This window comes from Mesoplodon densirostris, chromosome X, assembly GCF_025265405.1.
Source record: "Mesoplodon densirostris isolate mMesDen1 chromosome X, mMesDen1 primary haplotype, whole genome shotgun sequence".
Lineage (NCBI taxonomy): Eukaryota > Metazoa > Chordata > Mammalia > Artiodactyla > Ziphiidae > Mesoplodon > Mesoplodon densirostris.
In genome coordinates, this window is record NC_082681.1 from 98,763,113 (window position 1) to 98,776,198 (window position 13,086).

Genomic DNA, 13,086 nt, shown 5'->3' on the forward strand with positions numbered 1-13,086 from the left:
CTGTGGGACGTGGCGTGTGCTTGTTAGTGCTGACCTGCCTTCTCTCTAGCCCTGTAAGCTGACATTGACATCAAAGCTTACTGAATAGACCCTCTCATCCCCACCAGCCAGGGATAAGGATGAAAGCACCCAATCGAGTTATGCTCTGGCCAGAACCACTTGACGATGGGGTCAAACTATCCTCCAGCAATTAAAGTCAACAAGTGCTTCCATTAAACCATTGTGTACACCTCCAAATGATTATAAATATGTACCATAAGCTATGGGGGAGGGGTGTGAAATGGATGATAGCTTATGCTAATGACACTCTAGAAACCAATATTCTCCACTCAAAATGACGTGGAAAAATTCTACTCAATACCTCCAGGGTTCCATTAGTGTTTCTGGGTAAACGTTTCTGGGGAAAATAATTTCTGTTTTCATTCCAGCTGTGCATCAGATACAGTGATGATGGATTGCGAGTGCAGACAGTAAGACGAAACTCCGGCATACAAAGGACAATGACAACCAGAAAGCTCCAACCAGATCCTGCCCTTTCCTTGAAAGGAACTGGAGCCTAGGAGGTGAAGGCATTTCCAATTTTTAGTCCTTTGCCTCCCTCTGCTGTTCCTCTTGAGAAGTTTTCCCTTACAACAATGAGAAATCATGTACTAGCTGCATCCTTTTCTATGCTCTCCCTGCTGGCGCTGATGGGAGATACAGACAGCAAAACAGACAGCTCGTTCATGATGGACTCCGATCCTCGACGCTGCATGAGGCACCACTATGTCGATTCTATCAGTCACCCGTTGTACAAGTGTAGCTCCAAGGTAAGCTCGAGATCTCTGTGAGAGTAGCCTTACTCCCAGAAACAGGAGAGAAGCCCTATTCCTTTGACAAGGGACAGAGAACTCTATGGCTGACCTACAGGGCTTGCCAGAGAATCATCCTTTTAGGGTTTCCCACCGTGCTTTGAACTTTTGTCAGTAAAGCTGCCTAATAGACCATGTACACACCCAGCCAGCTTCTCAAAGTCAATAAGAAAGGCTGGAAGTTTCTCACAATAAAATTGTTGCTAGGCACAGGGTTGGAAGGGTGTGTTTGGTCCCTGGCTGTGAAAATGATGAGCAGTGGTGTCCTTTTTCAAGAAAGAAAATGGCGTCTACAGGTTATCGTAACTCTTTTTCTCTCCACCAGCAATAAAGAGGAAGGGAATACAAGAAATATGATTGAGCAGTAAAACGTACTTCTTGGCGGGGGGGCTCTTCAAAGTGTTTCCTGGTCCATGCCTTTCTCTACCTGCCATGTTTATGTTAAAATGGTTTCAAAACAGAAATGGCATTTTGATAAGTTATCATTTTTACCTTGATATCCACGTCATTCTTGTTTGGAGTAGGTTGTGTGTCTTTTGGCACAGGCAAAAGAGATGTCTCAGTGTTGAGACGGGGTGTATGAAGGAATACTATACTTCAAAGGCCACCAAGAGTGGCCCGCCACCTGGACCACCCAAAAGGGAGGCACATAGTAGGGAAAAATAGACTCAGAAGCAGACTTCTCACGACTCTCACTGCCCCCAGTCACACGAATGAAATTTGCCCACATTTGGTAAATAAGAATTTGTTTAGCCCAACCTCAGAGATTTTCACTTCCAGTCCTGAGACTAAAACCACTTAAATATTCTCGTATGGCAAGTATTTTTTTAAATTGCCAGTATAATTTAAAAGTTTTGGTGATATCAACCACTAAACCTGAGACCATATAAGTTAATGGCTCTACCCTCCATTTAAAAACATTACGATTTCTGTCTGCCTTTAAAATTTCCATAACTTCTCTGATTATAGCTCAATGATGATGGCTTGTTTTAGTTTAGAGAGATCAGAATTTGGGTTAACTCACTTTAACCCAAACTTCCTGGCTCTTATTTGTACTTGTCGAACAAAGAAAAAAAAAGAGTAAATAGATAAATTTTTACAAGCCTGCGATCCCTTCTTAGGAAAAAATATTAAACAAATTGAGAAAAAAAGATAGGACATGTTTTTCCAACTGATTGCTCAAAAACTGTAGGCCTGAGGTAAGGTTGACTAGAGCAATTATTAGTTTCTCCTCCACTCCCCCTATAGAGAGCACTCATATTTAGTGTTTCTTATTCCACGGATGATTTCTCCCTCTGCTGAGCTGTCCTCCATAATCATGATTCTTTAAAAAAACGAAAGGAAATAAAATTATTTCAGGGACTTCCCTGGCGGCCCAGTGGTTAAAACTCCTCACTTCAAAAAAAAAGAAAAAAAGACTCCGCACTTCACTTCGAGTGCAGGGGGCACGGGTTTGATCCCTGGTCGGGGAACTAATACCGCACACGCCGCGCGGCCTGGCCAAAGACAAATAAAATGTTTAAAAAAGAAAGGAAATAAAATTATTTCAAAGAAAGTGTTCATGTGATGATAGGAAGGAACAGGAAAATTGGAGCATCTCTGAAAACTAAAGAACAATCTGGAAAGATTTGATGAAAAGATGGAGGAGCGCCTTAGCAATTATCACATTAGTTAAGGAAAGGTTGAAGAAGATATAGCCTTAACTCAAACCCAATAAACTCACAGTGCTTGAGCATGAGTCCTACAAACAGACTTTAGTTTACCTTTGTTCACCTCTGTTTCTTCCAGAATACCATGATAAATAGAGCAAAATTGTGATTGTAGAGAAATGTTTGTAATTTCATGGGAACAATCTGTTTTCAAACATCCCAAACTATCCCAAATATAGCAATAGTTTTATGTAAATGGTGCTTGCAATTATAAACCTTTCTTCCTTCGCCATAAAATATGCCTGGCAGAATCTCAACTACCCAGACCTTTTCTGGATTAGATTTTCTCTATGTATCCAGGAACAAAAACTGTTTTTCATTTTGAGATATTCTATAATTCTTAACTCTCACAGACTCAGGCTGGTTTTCTCTCTAATGGGTTTCACTTAGAAAAATTGTTCATCTTTACAGACTTGGGATATAAAACATGTAGCCTGTGTCTCAAAAGCAACCAATGGGGGTTTTTGCAAAGAGGAGACTAGGGTAGATTTTTCCTCTCTGCAAAAATTCTCCCCTCAACGTGAGGTTCAAAGCCCATTATTTACTACCGTTTGCCTGTCAGTTGTTAATGCTTCCCGACTCCCATTTATCCAGTGTCTGGTCTCGGGAAGACAGATAAAGGGGAGAATGTGACCCAGGCTCAGGGAAGGGAGAGCATCTGCTTGAACACCTAATAGGTGTCAGGCACCTCATACTATATGATCTAATCGTTGCTGACAAACCTGTGATGGAAAGCGTTATCATGCCAGTTTTATTGGTAAGGAAAACTGAAACCTGAAAGAAGAATTAAGTAGATCGTTCGATGTCATTTAGCCCAGGAGTGGCAATGTCTGCCTCAGAGCATGCATCTTTCAATTCATGTTTCATTCATTTCATTCAATTCATTCATCTTTCACTTGGCTCTTCCTATTGGAGGAATGCAAATAGAATGTAGGAGCCATCATTTATTTTTTATTATGATTTTTTAAAATTTTATTGAAGTATAGTTGATTTACAATGTTGTGTTAATTTCTTCTGTATGGCAAAGTGACTCAGTTACATATATATATATATATATATATATATATATATATATATATATATATATATATATATATTCTTTTCCACTATGGTTTGTCACAGGATATTGAATATAGTTCCCTGTGCTATACAGTAGGACCTTGTTGTTTATCCATTCTATATATAATGGTTTGTCTCTGCTAACCCCAAACTCTCAATCCTTCCCTCCCCCAACCCCCTCCCCCTTGGTTACCACAAGTCTGTTCTTATATCTGAGTCTGTTCCTGTTTTCGTAGATGTGTTCATTTGTCGTATTTAAGATTCCACATATAAGTGATATCATATGATATTTGTCTTTCTCTTTCTGACTTACATCACTTAATATGATAATCTCTAGGTCCATTCAGGTTGCTGCAAATGGGAGCCACTATTTAGAAGTCCAGGCTCAACTTCCAGTCTGTTGAAAATCATGATTTACACTCAGCAATCTTTGTAGAAAAATAAAAATAGTAGTGAAAGCTTTTCTGGGAGCCTTCCATGAGACTATCTGAACTTGCATCTGGCCAGACCCGGGGACCTTTCGCCCATCTCCCAGCAATTCAGGAAAGTGCTGAGATGGAGTCAGGCAGAAAAGACTGGCCACAGTGGTCCACGAAGGAGGTCAGTGTGGCCACAGATTAGGATGCGCCTGGTGGCTTTCAGTGGTAACACCTCCTAGGAGTGGGTACAAAAGATTCTGGGAGTGGCAGCTTCATTGACAATCTTCACTGAATTTTTTAGTAAAGGTGGTAAAGCAAACAAGCAGAGGGTCAGTGGTTAGTGGAAATGAGATATCTGGGGAATCTTCAAGGGAACTGAGATCCCAGACTTTGAAGTGAGAGAGACCTGGTTTCAAATTCCAGCTCCACAGTTGGCCAAATGGGTGACTTAGGGGGAAGTGAAGTCATTCTTTAGTGCCTCAGTTTCTTCCCATGTGAAATGGAGCTAATGCTGTCTCCCTAACAGTGTGGGTATGGGTATTGGTGATAATATTTGTAACGCATCCAGCCTGGTGTTTGGCATGTAATAGACATTAATAGATGATCGTATGATCTTGATGATGAAGTTATAAAGTGGACAGGTGTTTAGACTCACTTTTCTATTTTAGTCAACCACTGAAACCTCAATAACTATTGGGATCTCCTATAGCCTTAAAGGATTAGGAAAATGAAACTCACTGAGGTTCTTGTTAAACACAGAAACCTGGCAGGGCTGGGGGAGCACGCGGGAGGGCAAAGTAAATGTAAGCCACTGTGCTGGGTGCTAAAAGTGGGGATCAAAGTCAGAGAGAAACAGATCCTGCTGTCTGACCTCCCTTCCCATGTGAGCAGAGGAAGGAGGGATTGGAGGGGGTGCGTTCTGGATTCAGGCCAAGGAGGGGTTTTCAGGAACCGGGAAAGCGAGCCAGCTGGGCAGGCCTGTGAAGTCTGAGTTGGGTGAGGAGTAGGAGAGGGTGGCCCCGAGCCAGGAGAGCAGAGAGCCAAGGCATACGGTTGTCTGATCCCTGAAGGGCCACAGGAGCAGCTAGGGGGTGACCCCAAAGGAGAAGGAGGAAGAGGGGTCGGGGCACAAAGCCTGGGGAAATTCCCTGAGGAGAGGGAACCTGTCATGCACAGGGCTGAGCCTCAGGGTTGAGAGGGGCTGCTTAGGATCCTCAAGCCATCTCCCAGTGCTGCCCCTGAAGCTCACAGCATGGTAGGAGAAACGAGGGGAGTCGGGAGTATTGAGTTTATAACACAGTGGACTAGTGGGCAGATATAACTTGATTTTTTTTTTTTTGCGGTACGCGGGCCTCTCACTGTTGTGGCCTCTCCCGTTGCGGAGCACAGGCTCCGGACGCGCAGGCTCAGCGGTCATGGCTCACGGGCCCAGCCGCTCCGCGGCATGTGGGATCTTCCCAGACCGGGGCACGAACCCGCGTCCCCTGCATCGGCAGGTGGACTCTTAACCACTGCGCCACCAGGGAAGCCCGACTTGATATTTTTTTAAAAAAGAACAAATGTATACCGTGGTGGGCAGTTGAGGCACGAAAGTAGAAGAAAACACAGACTACATTTTTGCCCTCATAATGCTTACAAGTAAATGGAGGAGAGAGGGAAGGGAAACATTCTGTGTGCAAAGGTCTCTTCAGGTCAGTTTGAGTTGTAACCAGAGTGAAGGGACCGGATTCTAGCTGGAGGTTGACCTGGCTGTCTGGAGATGAGCTGAACAGTCATTTATTGAGGGTGCTGGGGAAGTGAGGAATGGGAGAAGCAGAGGTGAATCATGTTCCTGAGGAGAAAGCGGGGGGGTGCTTCGAGGGGTGCCATGGAATAAGGGATGCACAGTATTCAGTGTTGAGAAAAAGGCAAAATATGTTTCTCACTCGATTGAGGTAAAATAGCCAAAACTCTATTCTAGGATGGGACAGGTGGGTCTTTATTCTGATATTGATGGAGACCATGGCCTGAGCCAGGAATTCACAGGGGCCCCACGTGACAGGAAAGGAAAGTGGCTTTGGAGATGGCAAGTCTTTCAACAAGAGGTGATGAAAACCATCTGTGTTTGGATTTTCTCTCACTCAGAAGACAGTTGTGTATTGCAGCAAAAGGCCTAACTGTCTAAGAACTGTGGTAGGTCACCAGAGACAGCAGGAGCCTGAGGTCTCCGGGTGCAGTCCTTGGTCTGGACCCAGGAATCACAGCTGGCTACAACCCTCACAGTGTAGCCTGAACTTGCCCTTGACTGACTTTAGCATCTTATGAAACTCAAAGGCTTGGAAGGCTGACTCTCATGGCCTAATAGTATAGCACCGTGGTTTGGAGAGAGAGCTCAGGAATCTGGCTGTCTCAGTTCAGAATCCTGGCCCTCCATTGTACAGCTATGTGACTTCAGGCCGGTAACTTATCCTCTGCCTTTGAATTTCTTGATTTGTAAAGTGGGGAGAGTTTATCTTTTGAAACAGTTGTTAAGTATTAACTTGCCTGTGAAGGGCTTGGCACAGTGCCTGGAGCCTAGTAAACGTTCAATACATGTTACATATCATCATCATTACTGTTCCTTAATTATTACCCAAGGACCTTCCATTACTCTTAGCCTCAGCACATGGAAATCAGATAGAACATGAAAGAGTCTATCCTTGAGCAAATACCCTGAACCCAGCAGCTCTGTTCATGTTACAAGGAACTAGGTATCACATCCAGCTGGAGCCAAGTGACTCCAAGGTTGGGGGGATACAAAGGGGCTGCTGGAGAAGTTGCCTAGCTTCCTAGCATCAAGCCAGTTGTTGGGGGGGAACATCAGATAGCAAAAATTAAACTGGACCAAAATCAAATAACATGTATCTGTCACCCACCTGAGCCGTGAAAAGTCAATAGAAGTTTGTATGAGCAATAACCACCTATTGAGAACACACTCTTCTAGTGGTGCAGCTCCATGTGGGTTCTTTGTCCAAAAAAATTCATTTCTTGATTTGATAGTGGAGTAGTGTGTACGCTCTTCATTAAGAGCAGTTAAGCACAGTGCAAAATGCAGAGCAGTTAATAAAATACAGCCAAGTCACCCACGCATGAAGAATGTGCATTGACCATAAACTGGGGACCAATGTGTTATGGCAGGTGAACAGATGTCTGAAGGTGTCAAAGTTTTATGGAACTGAAGGATGAATTGGTTAAGGAGTTAGAGAGTATGTGGTATCATCCAATGAACTGCTGGGAATCCCTGGGAGTCCTCAAATCCCTGGGGGGTGGAGCAACGGGCGAGGGTCTTGACAGTGGCGTAGATATTTAGGACTGCCATGGTTCTTAGAAGATTCCTCTCTGCTAAAGTTTGGAGGTGGTGATGATGTGTCCCAAGAAGCCCATAAGAAAAAGTTCAGACTTGTGTGGTTATGATATGGTTACAACTCCCAGAGGCAGGTCAAAGAAGATTAGAGTAGGGTGTGAGTTGGCACATGCCTCAGGAAAGCATCTTAATATCAGGAATCAGGATATTATAGTGGTTTAGACCAGGGGTTTGGTTTCAGACAGACCTGTGTTTGATTTCAGCGTTGCGTTTTACCAGATATGTGAGTTTGGGCAATTTACTCAAATTCTTTAAAGCCTCAGTTTCCTCATCTGTAATAACAGTACAGATAATAATAGTACCTTTCACATAGGATTGTTATGAGAATTAAATGAGATTAAATGTTGTAAGCACTCAATAAATGTTAGCTGCCATCATTATTATTAGCAAAATGATCACTATCTAGTGATGCATCTAGAGCAGAGCCTCTCAAACTTTAACAGGTCCAGAGCCTTGCTGCTCAAAGCGTAGATGTTAGCACAGCACCACCATCAACCAGAATCTTACAAGAAACGCAGAATCTCTGGCCTCACTCAGAACTAGTCAAGTGCAATCTGCATTTTAACAGCTGATTAATTAGCTGATTTACATGCACACTACAGTTTGAGAAGCTCTGGTCTGGAAGAGGTCAGAAGTTGTTCATTAAATCTGTAATACAGGTGAGGCGTGGCCAAGACTAAAATGTGAATATCAAGAGTGAATCTGGGGACTTCCCTGGTGGCGCAGTCGTTGGGAGTCCACCTGCCGATGCAGGGGACACTGGTTCGACCCCTGCTCCAGGAAGATTCCCACATGCTGTGGAGCAACTTAAGCCCTTGTGCCACAACTACTGAGCCTGCACTCTAGAGCCCACGAGCCACAACAACTGAGCCCGCGAGCCTAGAGCCCATGCTCCGCAACAAGAGAAGCCACCGCAGTGAGAAGCCCACGCACCACAATGAAGAGTAGCCCCCGCTCGCCGCAACTAGAGAAAGCCCACGTGCAGCAATGAAGACCCAACACAGCCAATAATTAATTAATTAATTAATTAATTTTAAAAAATGATTCATACATATGTATGGATACATTTTTTTTAAAAAGAGTGAATCTGGGAAGCAGGTATTTATACCTTCCATTCCTAACGACACTAATTCATGGATCTTTATCTTCCAAACTCCCTGCTTGACTCCTGCAACACACACACACAAAACAGGGCTAGATAGAGATGGAATCTATATACAGTTGAACTTTGAACAACATGGCTTTGAACTGCACGGGTCCACTTACATGCAGACTTTTTTTCAATAGGAAATATTACCACAGTACATGATCTGTGGCTGGTTGAATCCTCGGATGTGGAACCACAGATAGGGACGGGCAAGTGTAAATTATATGCAGATTTTGGAATACACAGAAGGTTGGTGCCCTTGACCCCCCATGTTATTCAAGGGTCAGCTGTACTGGGAATCTCCCAGAGAGGGGATTTGCATGTATGTTTAGAACTTCAAGGGCCAGATAATCATTTCATGGTGTCTTCTTGGAGGAGAGGGCATTTGAATTTGGCAATGGAGGATAGTTGGTATTTCATTAAGCACAGCCAGGAGAAAAGGACATTCCTGAGAGAGGAAAGGCAAAGGCAAGAGGCAGGGAAATTCGGGGCAGTTCCATGGACTCCTAAGTAATTAAGCTTGATCCAAATAGAGAGTGGGTGATGAGAATGAGAACAGTTGTTAGTGAGATTTGAAAGATATGTGAAAGCCAGGTCGTGGAGGGCCTTAATGCCTGTTCAGGAGTTTGGATTTTATTCTGAAGGCTGGTGGCAGCCACTGAAGGTGTTTATTGTACACGTCTCTGCATTCTCCTTGCCCAGAAAGTCCAGCTCCTGAGGAAGAGGGACCCACTGGAGGTGGCCCCAGAGTCTTCAGTGCTGGAGTTCTTGTCCTTCAGGATGAGCTGAAGGCAGAGCTTGAGACCTCGAAGACTTTTCGTGAAATCACTATTGGGTTAGTTCTACAAATGGCCCTAGATTGCTGACTTGATCATATTATGGACAGTGCTAGTTGCCTTGTCATTCAAGGTCAGCATTTGGTTCACCTGTACGTGTATCATTTGGGTATGATGCACTGCCATGTCTCTGCCCTTCTGAATGAAGTCTGTTGGCACAGGTTAGCTATACCCATCCAGACTGAAACTGAATCTCTAAAGACTCCATTTGGGGAGGTGATTCTTTGAAGAACTGCTTAATCTGCCTAATAGGTAATCCACATTAGAGATGAGCAAATTTAACATCACTCCAAAGTGAGATGTCAAGGAACTATTCCCACATACTAGCAAGGGTGAGAAGGGACTGGGAAGACCTCGAACTCTCTCTCTCATTAGAGGGATGGAGCGGGCACCAGGAACTGGCCTGTGTAATATAGACCTATGGCATAATCGCTCAAAACCCATTTTAGATCATGTCTGTTTTCCATATCAATGTGCAGGGCAGGCAGGATAGAACTGAAGCTTTAATAAAATCAAAATGACTTACAGCTGCCATTTTCTCCCTGCCTCTGTGGCCTCTCAGAGAAAATAAATCAGTAGGTCTAGTCCAACTTATTCTTCACCAAGCCCTGCTAGTCATTTCCCAATATCTCATATTGTCTTGTTGGTTGTTAAGAGATTGTTGGATTCATCCCAGCATCTTTTCAGATAATGATGTTAATGATCTATAATTACCAGCAGTCATCTTCTCTTCCTTTTGGAAAGGTGGGCAGGCCATTTCCTTCTTTTAATTCTTGGGCATTAAATTCTGTCCTATAGGACGATATCAGACTTAATAGCTGGTGAGTTTCAATAATAATCGCTAATTCCTAAAATACCATGAGGTAAATGTCAAACTGTTTCATGCATATTTATGTATCTTTTAATCTTTTATTTGAGTAGTTCTACTTTTTATGTTCTTGTTGTGAGTTCTGGAATTATAGGGAAACATTTTCTCTATCACTTCATATGAAGTTCACCAAGCAAGACCCTCCCACATAAACATACACCAATAACCTCAGGTTTCCCCCACCTTCTGTGCCTCAATGTATAGGGTTGTATAGCTTAATGAATCAAGCTGCCCACCCTACCCCCCCATGACTGCCACTCCCAAGAAACCATTTATGTATGGGATGCATAAATGAGCCTCTGCTCCATCCCTTTAATCTATATGCAAAATATAAAGTGTGTACTTATGTCCATTGTTTGGGGGATAACTTTGGTAGTTCACACCAGATTCTTAAAGGATCTGTTTACTAAAGCCACATTAAGAGCCACTATAAAGAACATGCAACCTCTGCTACTTCAACCCAAGCTTTATTATCATACTAACCTACTTTTGGAAATGGAGGTGGTCAGAAGGAATGTATCCTAGTATTTGCCCTAAATGACTGAAAACTCAATTGCACAAATCTCAGGATCCTTCAGTGTATAAGCCCAGAAGTGTGATTCCAGGTTCCAAAACATACCCTTTTTCTATTTCACTCTCTTGTTTCAAGTTGTGGTGCCCAGAATATTTCTTCCTAAGTATCACTTAGTTATCCTCTTTTTCTTCTTCAGAAACCATATTCCTTTTCTTTAGTAAATCTCTGCACATAGCAAATTCCATTTCTCTGTAGTCATTCTTTATTTACCCCCTGATGGCAAGTTGGAATGACTTTCTGCATTTTCAGACTAATAGAACTGGCATGGGTCCAACGGTAGACTACCACCTGTCAGTAGAAATTTCTTTTGTTCTTTGGTTTTTATTTGCACATTGTGGTGGTGGGCCGTGTCCAGTGGTTCTAAACCCTCAGCGCACATTGGAATCACCTAAAGAGCTTGGAAAACCACGAAAGCCTGGGCTCAACTCCAAAGGATTTTAATTCACTTGGTCTGAGATGGGGCCTGGGTGTTGACATTTTATAAGCGAATTTGCAGCAATGTAGGTGATGCTATAGTACTTTATATTTTTGCTTATAATGACAGCTACCAATTCTTTTTCACTTAAGTTGGGAAATTTCATTTAATGGCAGCTGAAGGGCCATTTTCAACTGGAAAAATTCATTTATCTCTGTGGTAAGCTTTATCTTGATAAAAATTTGCACTAGTATTTTACCACCAGATGAAAAAAAAAGATGAGCATCATTTAAAAATTAATGTATTTAAAATAAAGTACAGAGAAAAACATGTTTATATTATATCAGGCTTCATTTTGAATGAATCTTTTTCCCCAATCCTTACTGTAAAGATCTTGGGCTATAACTTTTTTTTTTTTTTTGCGGTACGCTGGCCTCTCACTGTTGTGGCCTCTCCCATTGTGGAGCACAGGCTCCGGATGCGCAGGCTCAGCGGCCATGGCTCACGGGCCCAGCCACTCCGCGGCATGTGGGATCTTCCCAGACCGGGGCACGAACCCGTGTCCCCTGCATCGGCAGGCAGACTCTCAACCACTGTGCCACCAGGGAAGCCCTAACTTTTAAAGCCATACAAATAAGAGTGCTAAACTGTGGACTTAAAAGTAGGTGTATAAATATTCTTAAGCAGTATTACTTGGAAAATACAAATAAAATATAACAACCACATAAAATAAACCAATATCATATTTTCTTTACCTGTTAAATATTGAGAGACATTTACATTTTTAAAGTAAACTTTAAAATTATGGAAAAAATAAAATAAAAGCAAATTTGCCAGGTGATTCCAATGTGTGACCAGGGTTGAGAGCCACTGGTCTTCTCCAGCAGGAACTCATCCAGCCAGGAGTGTTAGGGCCTTTTAAAGGATGCTGTGGGACCTTGCTAAAGTTTGGGCTTCCACAGTGGGGGTAACCACTTCTTTTCTTTCCCCAGATGGTACTCCTGGCCCGGTGCGAGGGGCACTGCAGCCAGGCCTCACGCTCCGAGCCCTTGGTCTCCTTCAGCACTGTCCTCAAGCAGCCCTTCCGTTCCTCCTGTCACTGCTGCCGGCCCCAGACGTCCAAGCTGAAGGCACTGCGGCTGCGCTGCTCTGGGGGCATGCGACTCACGGCCACCTACCGGTACATCCTCTCCTGTCACTGCGAGGAGTGCAGCTCCTGAGGCCTGCTGTTGAGTGGCTTCTGGATGGGACAGTCCCTCCCCCTCGCTGAAGCAGTTCAACCAGCCAGGGAAGGACTGGCAAGGGAAGAGTTAAGGCAAAAAAAAATATGTAGCAATTCCCATGGGATTCTGCGTATTCTAGTAATAAAGACTCTACATGCTTGTTGACAGAGATACTCTGGGAACTTGTTTTCCATTCCCATCTCCTTTCCCTGGTACAATTTCTTTTGGTTCCTTTTCAGATTCAGGCAGTTTCCCCCTTGGCACTGAATGCCGTTTGGGTTTCCAACAATTCAGCGTTAGTGGGAAAAGTAGGCCCCCATGCAAGAGTGGGTCAGGCTGTCACTGTTTGGTGCAGATTAGGGAAGCATTTACTTTGGAAAGCAGGAAAGCCCAATTCTTTCTGAGACATCCTCTGGCTTTTTTTTTTCTTTTTCTTTTTTTTTTTCATCTTGTTATTTGGTCTAAGGTTGCCATTGTTGCTACAGGTTACCAATTTCAAATTCCAGGCACCAAGCATGTGGATATGTTTAGCCAGGTTCATTCACAGCCAGCTAACTGACATTGAAATCACTAACAAACAGATTCTCCTATGTGATGCTGGAA

At 43.3% G+C, this 13,086-nt stretch overlaps 1 protein-coding gene across 1 annotated transcript; it reads left to right on the top strand.

Annotated features, from left to right (window-relative positions):
• Positions 1–635: 635 nt before the first annotated feature.
• Positions 636–12,480, top strand: NDP (norrin cystine knot growth factor NDP). The gene is made up of 2 exons (XM_060088013.1): positions 636–809; positions 12,253–12,480. The coding sequence occupies exons 1-2, from the start codon at positions 636–638 to the stop codon at positions 12,478–12,480; spliced, it is 402 nt and encodes a 133-aa protein (XP_059943996.1).
• Positions 12,481–13,086: the final 606 nt, after the last annotated feature.

Bases quoted from the DNA above. Each gene is read 5' to 3' on its own strand.
- NDP (XM_060088013.1), top strand. From the start codon at position 636: ATGAGAAATCATGTACTAGCTGCATCCTTTTCTATGCTCTCCCTGCTG. The intron at 810-12,252 runs GTAAGCTCGAGA...TTCTTTCCCCAG, and splicing joins TGTACAAGTGTAGCTCCAAG to ATGGTACTCCTGGCCCGGTG.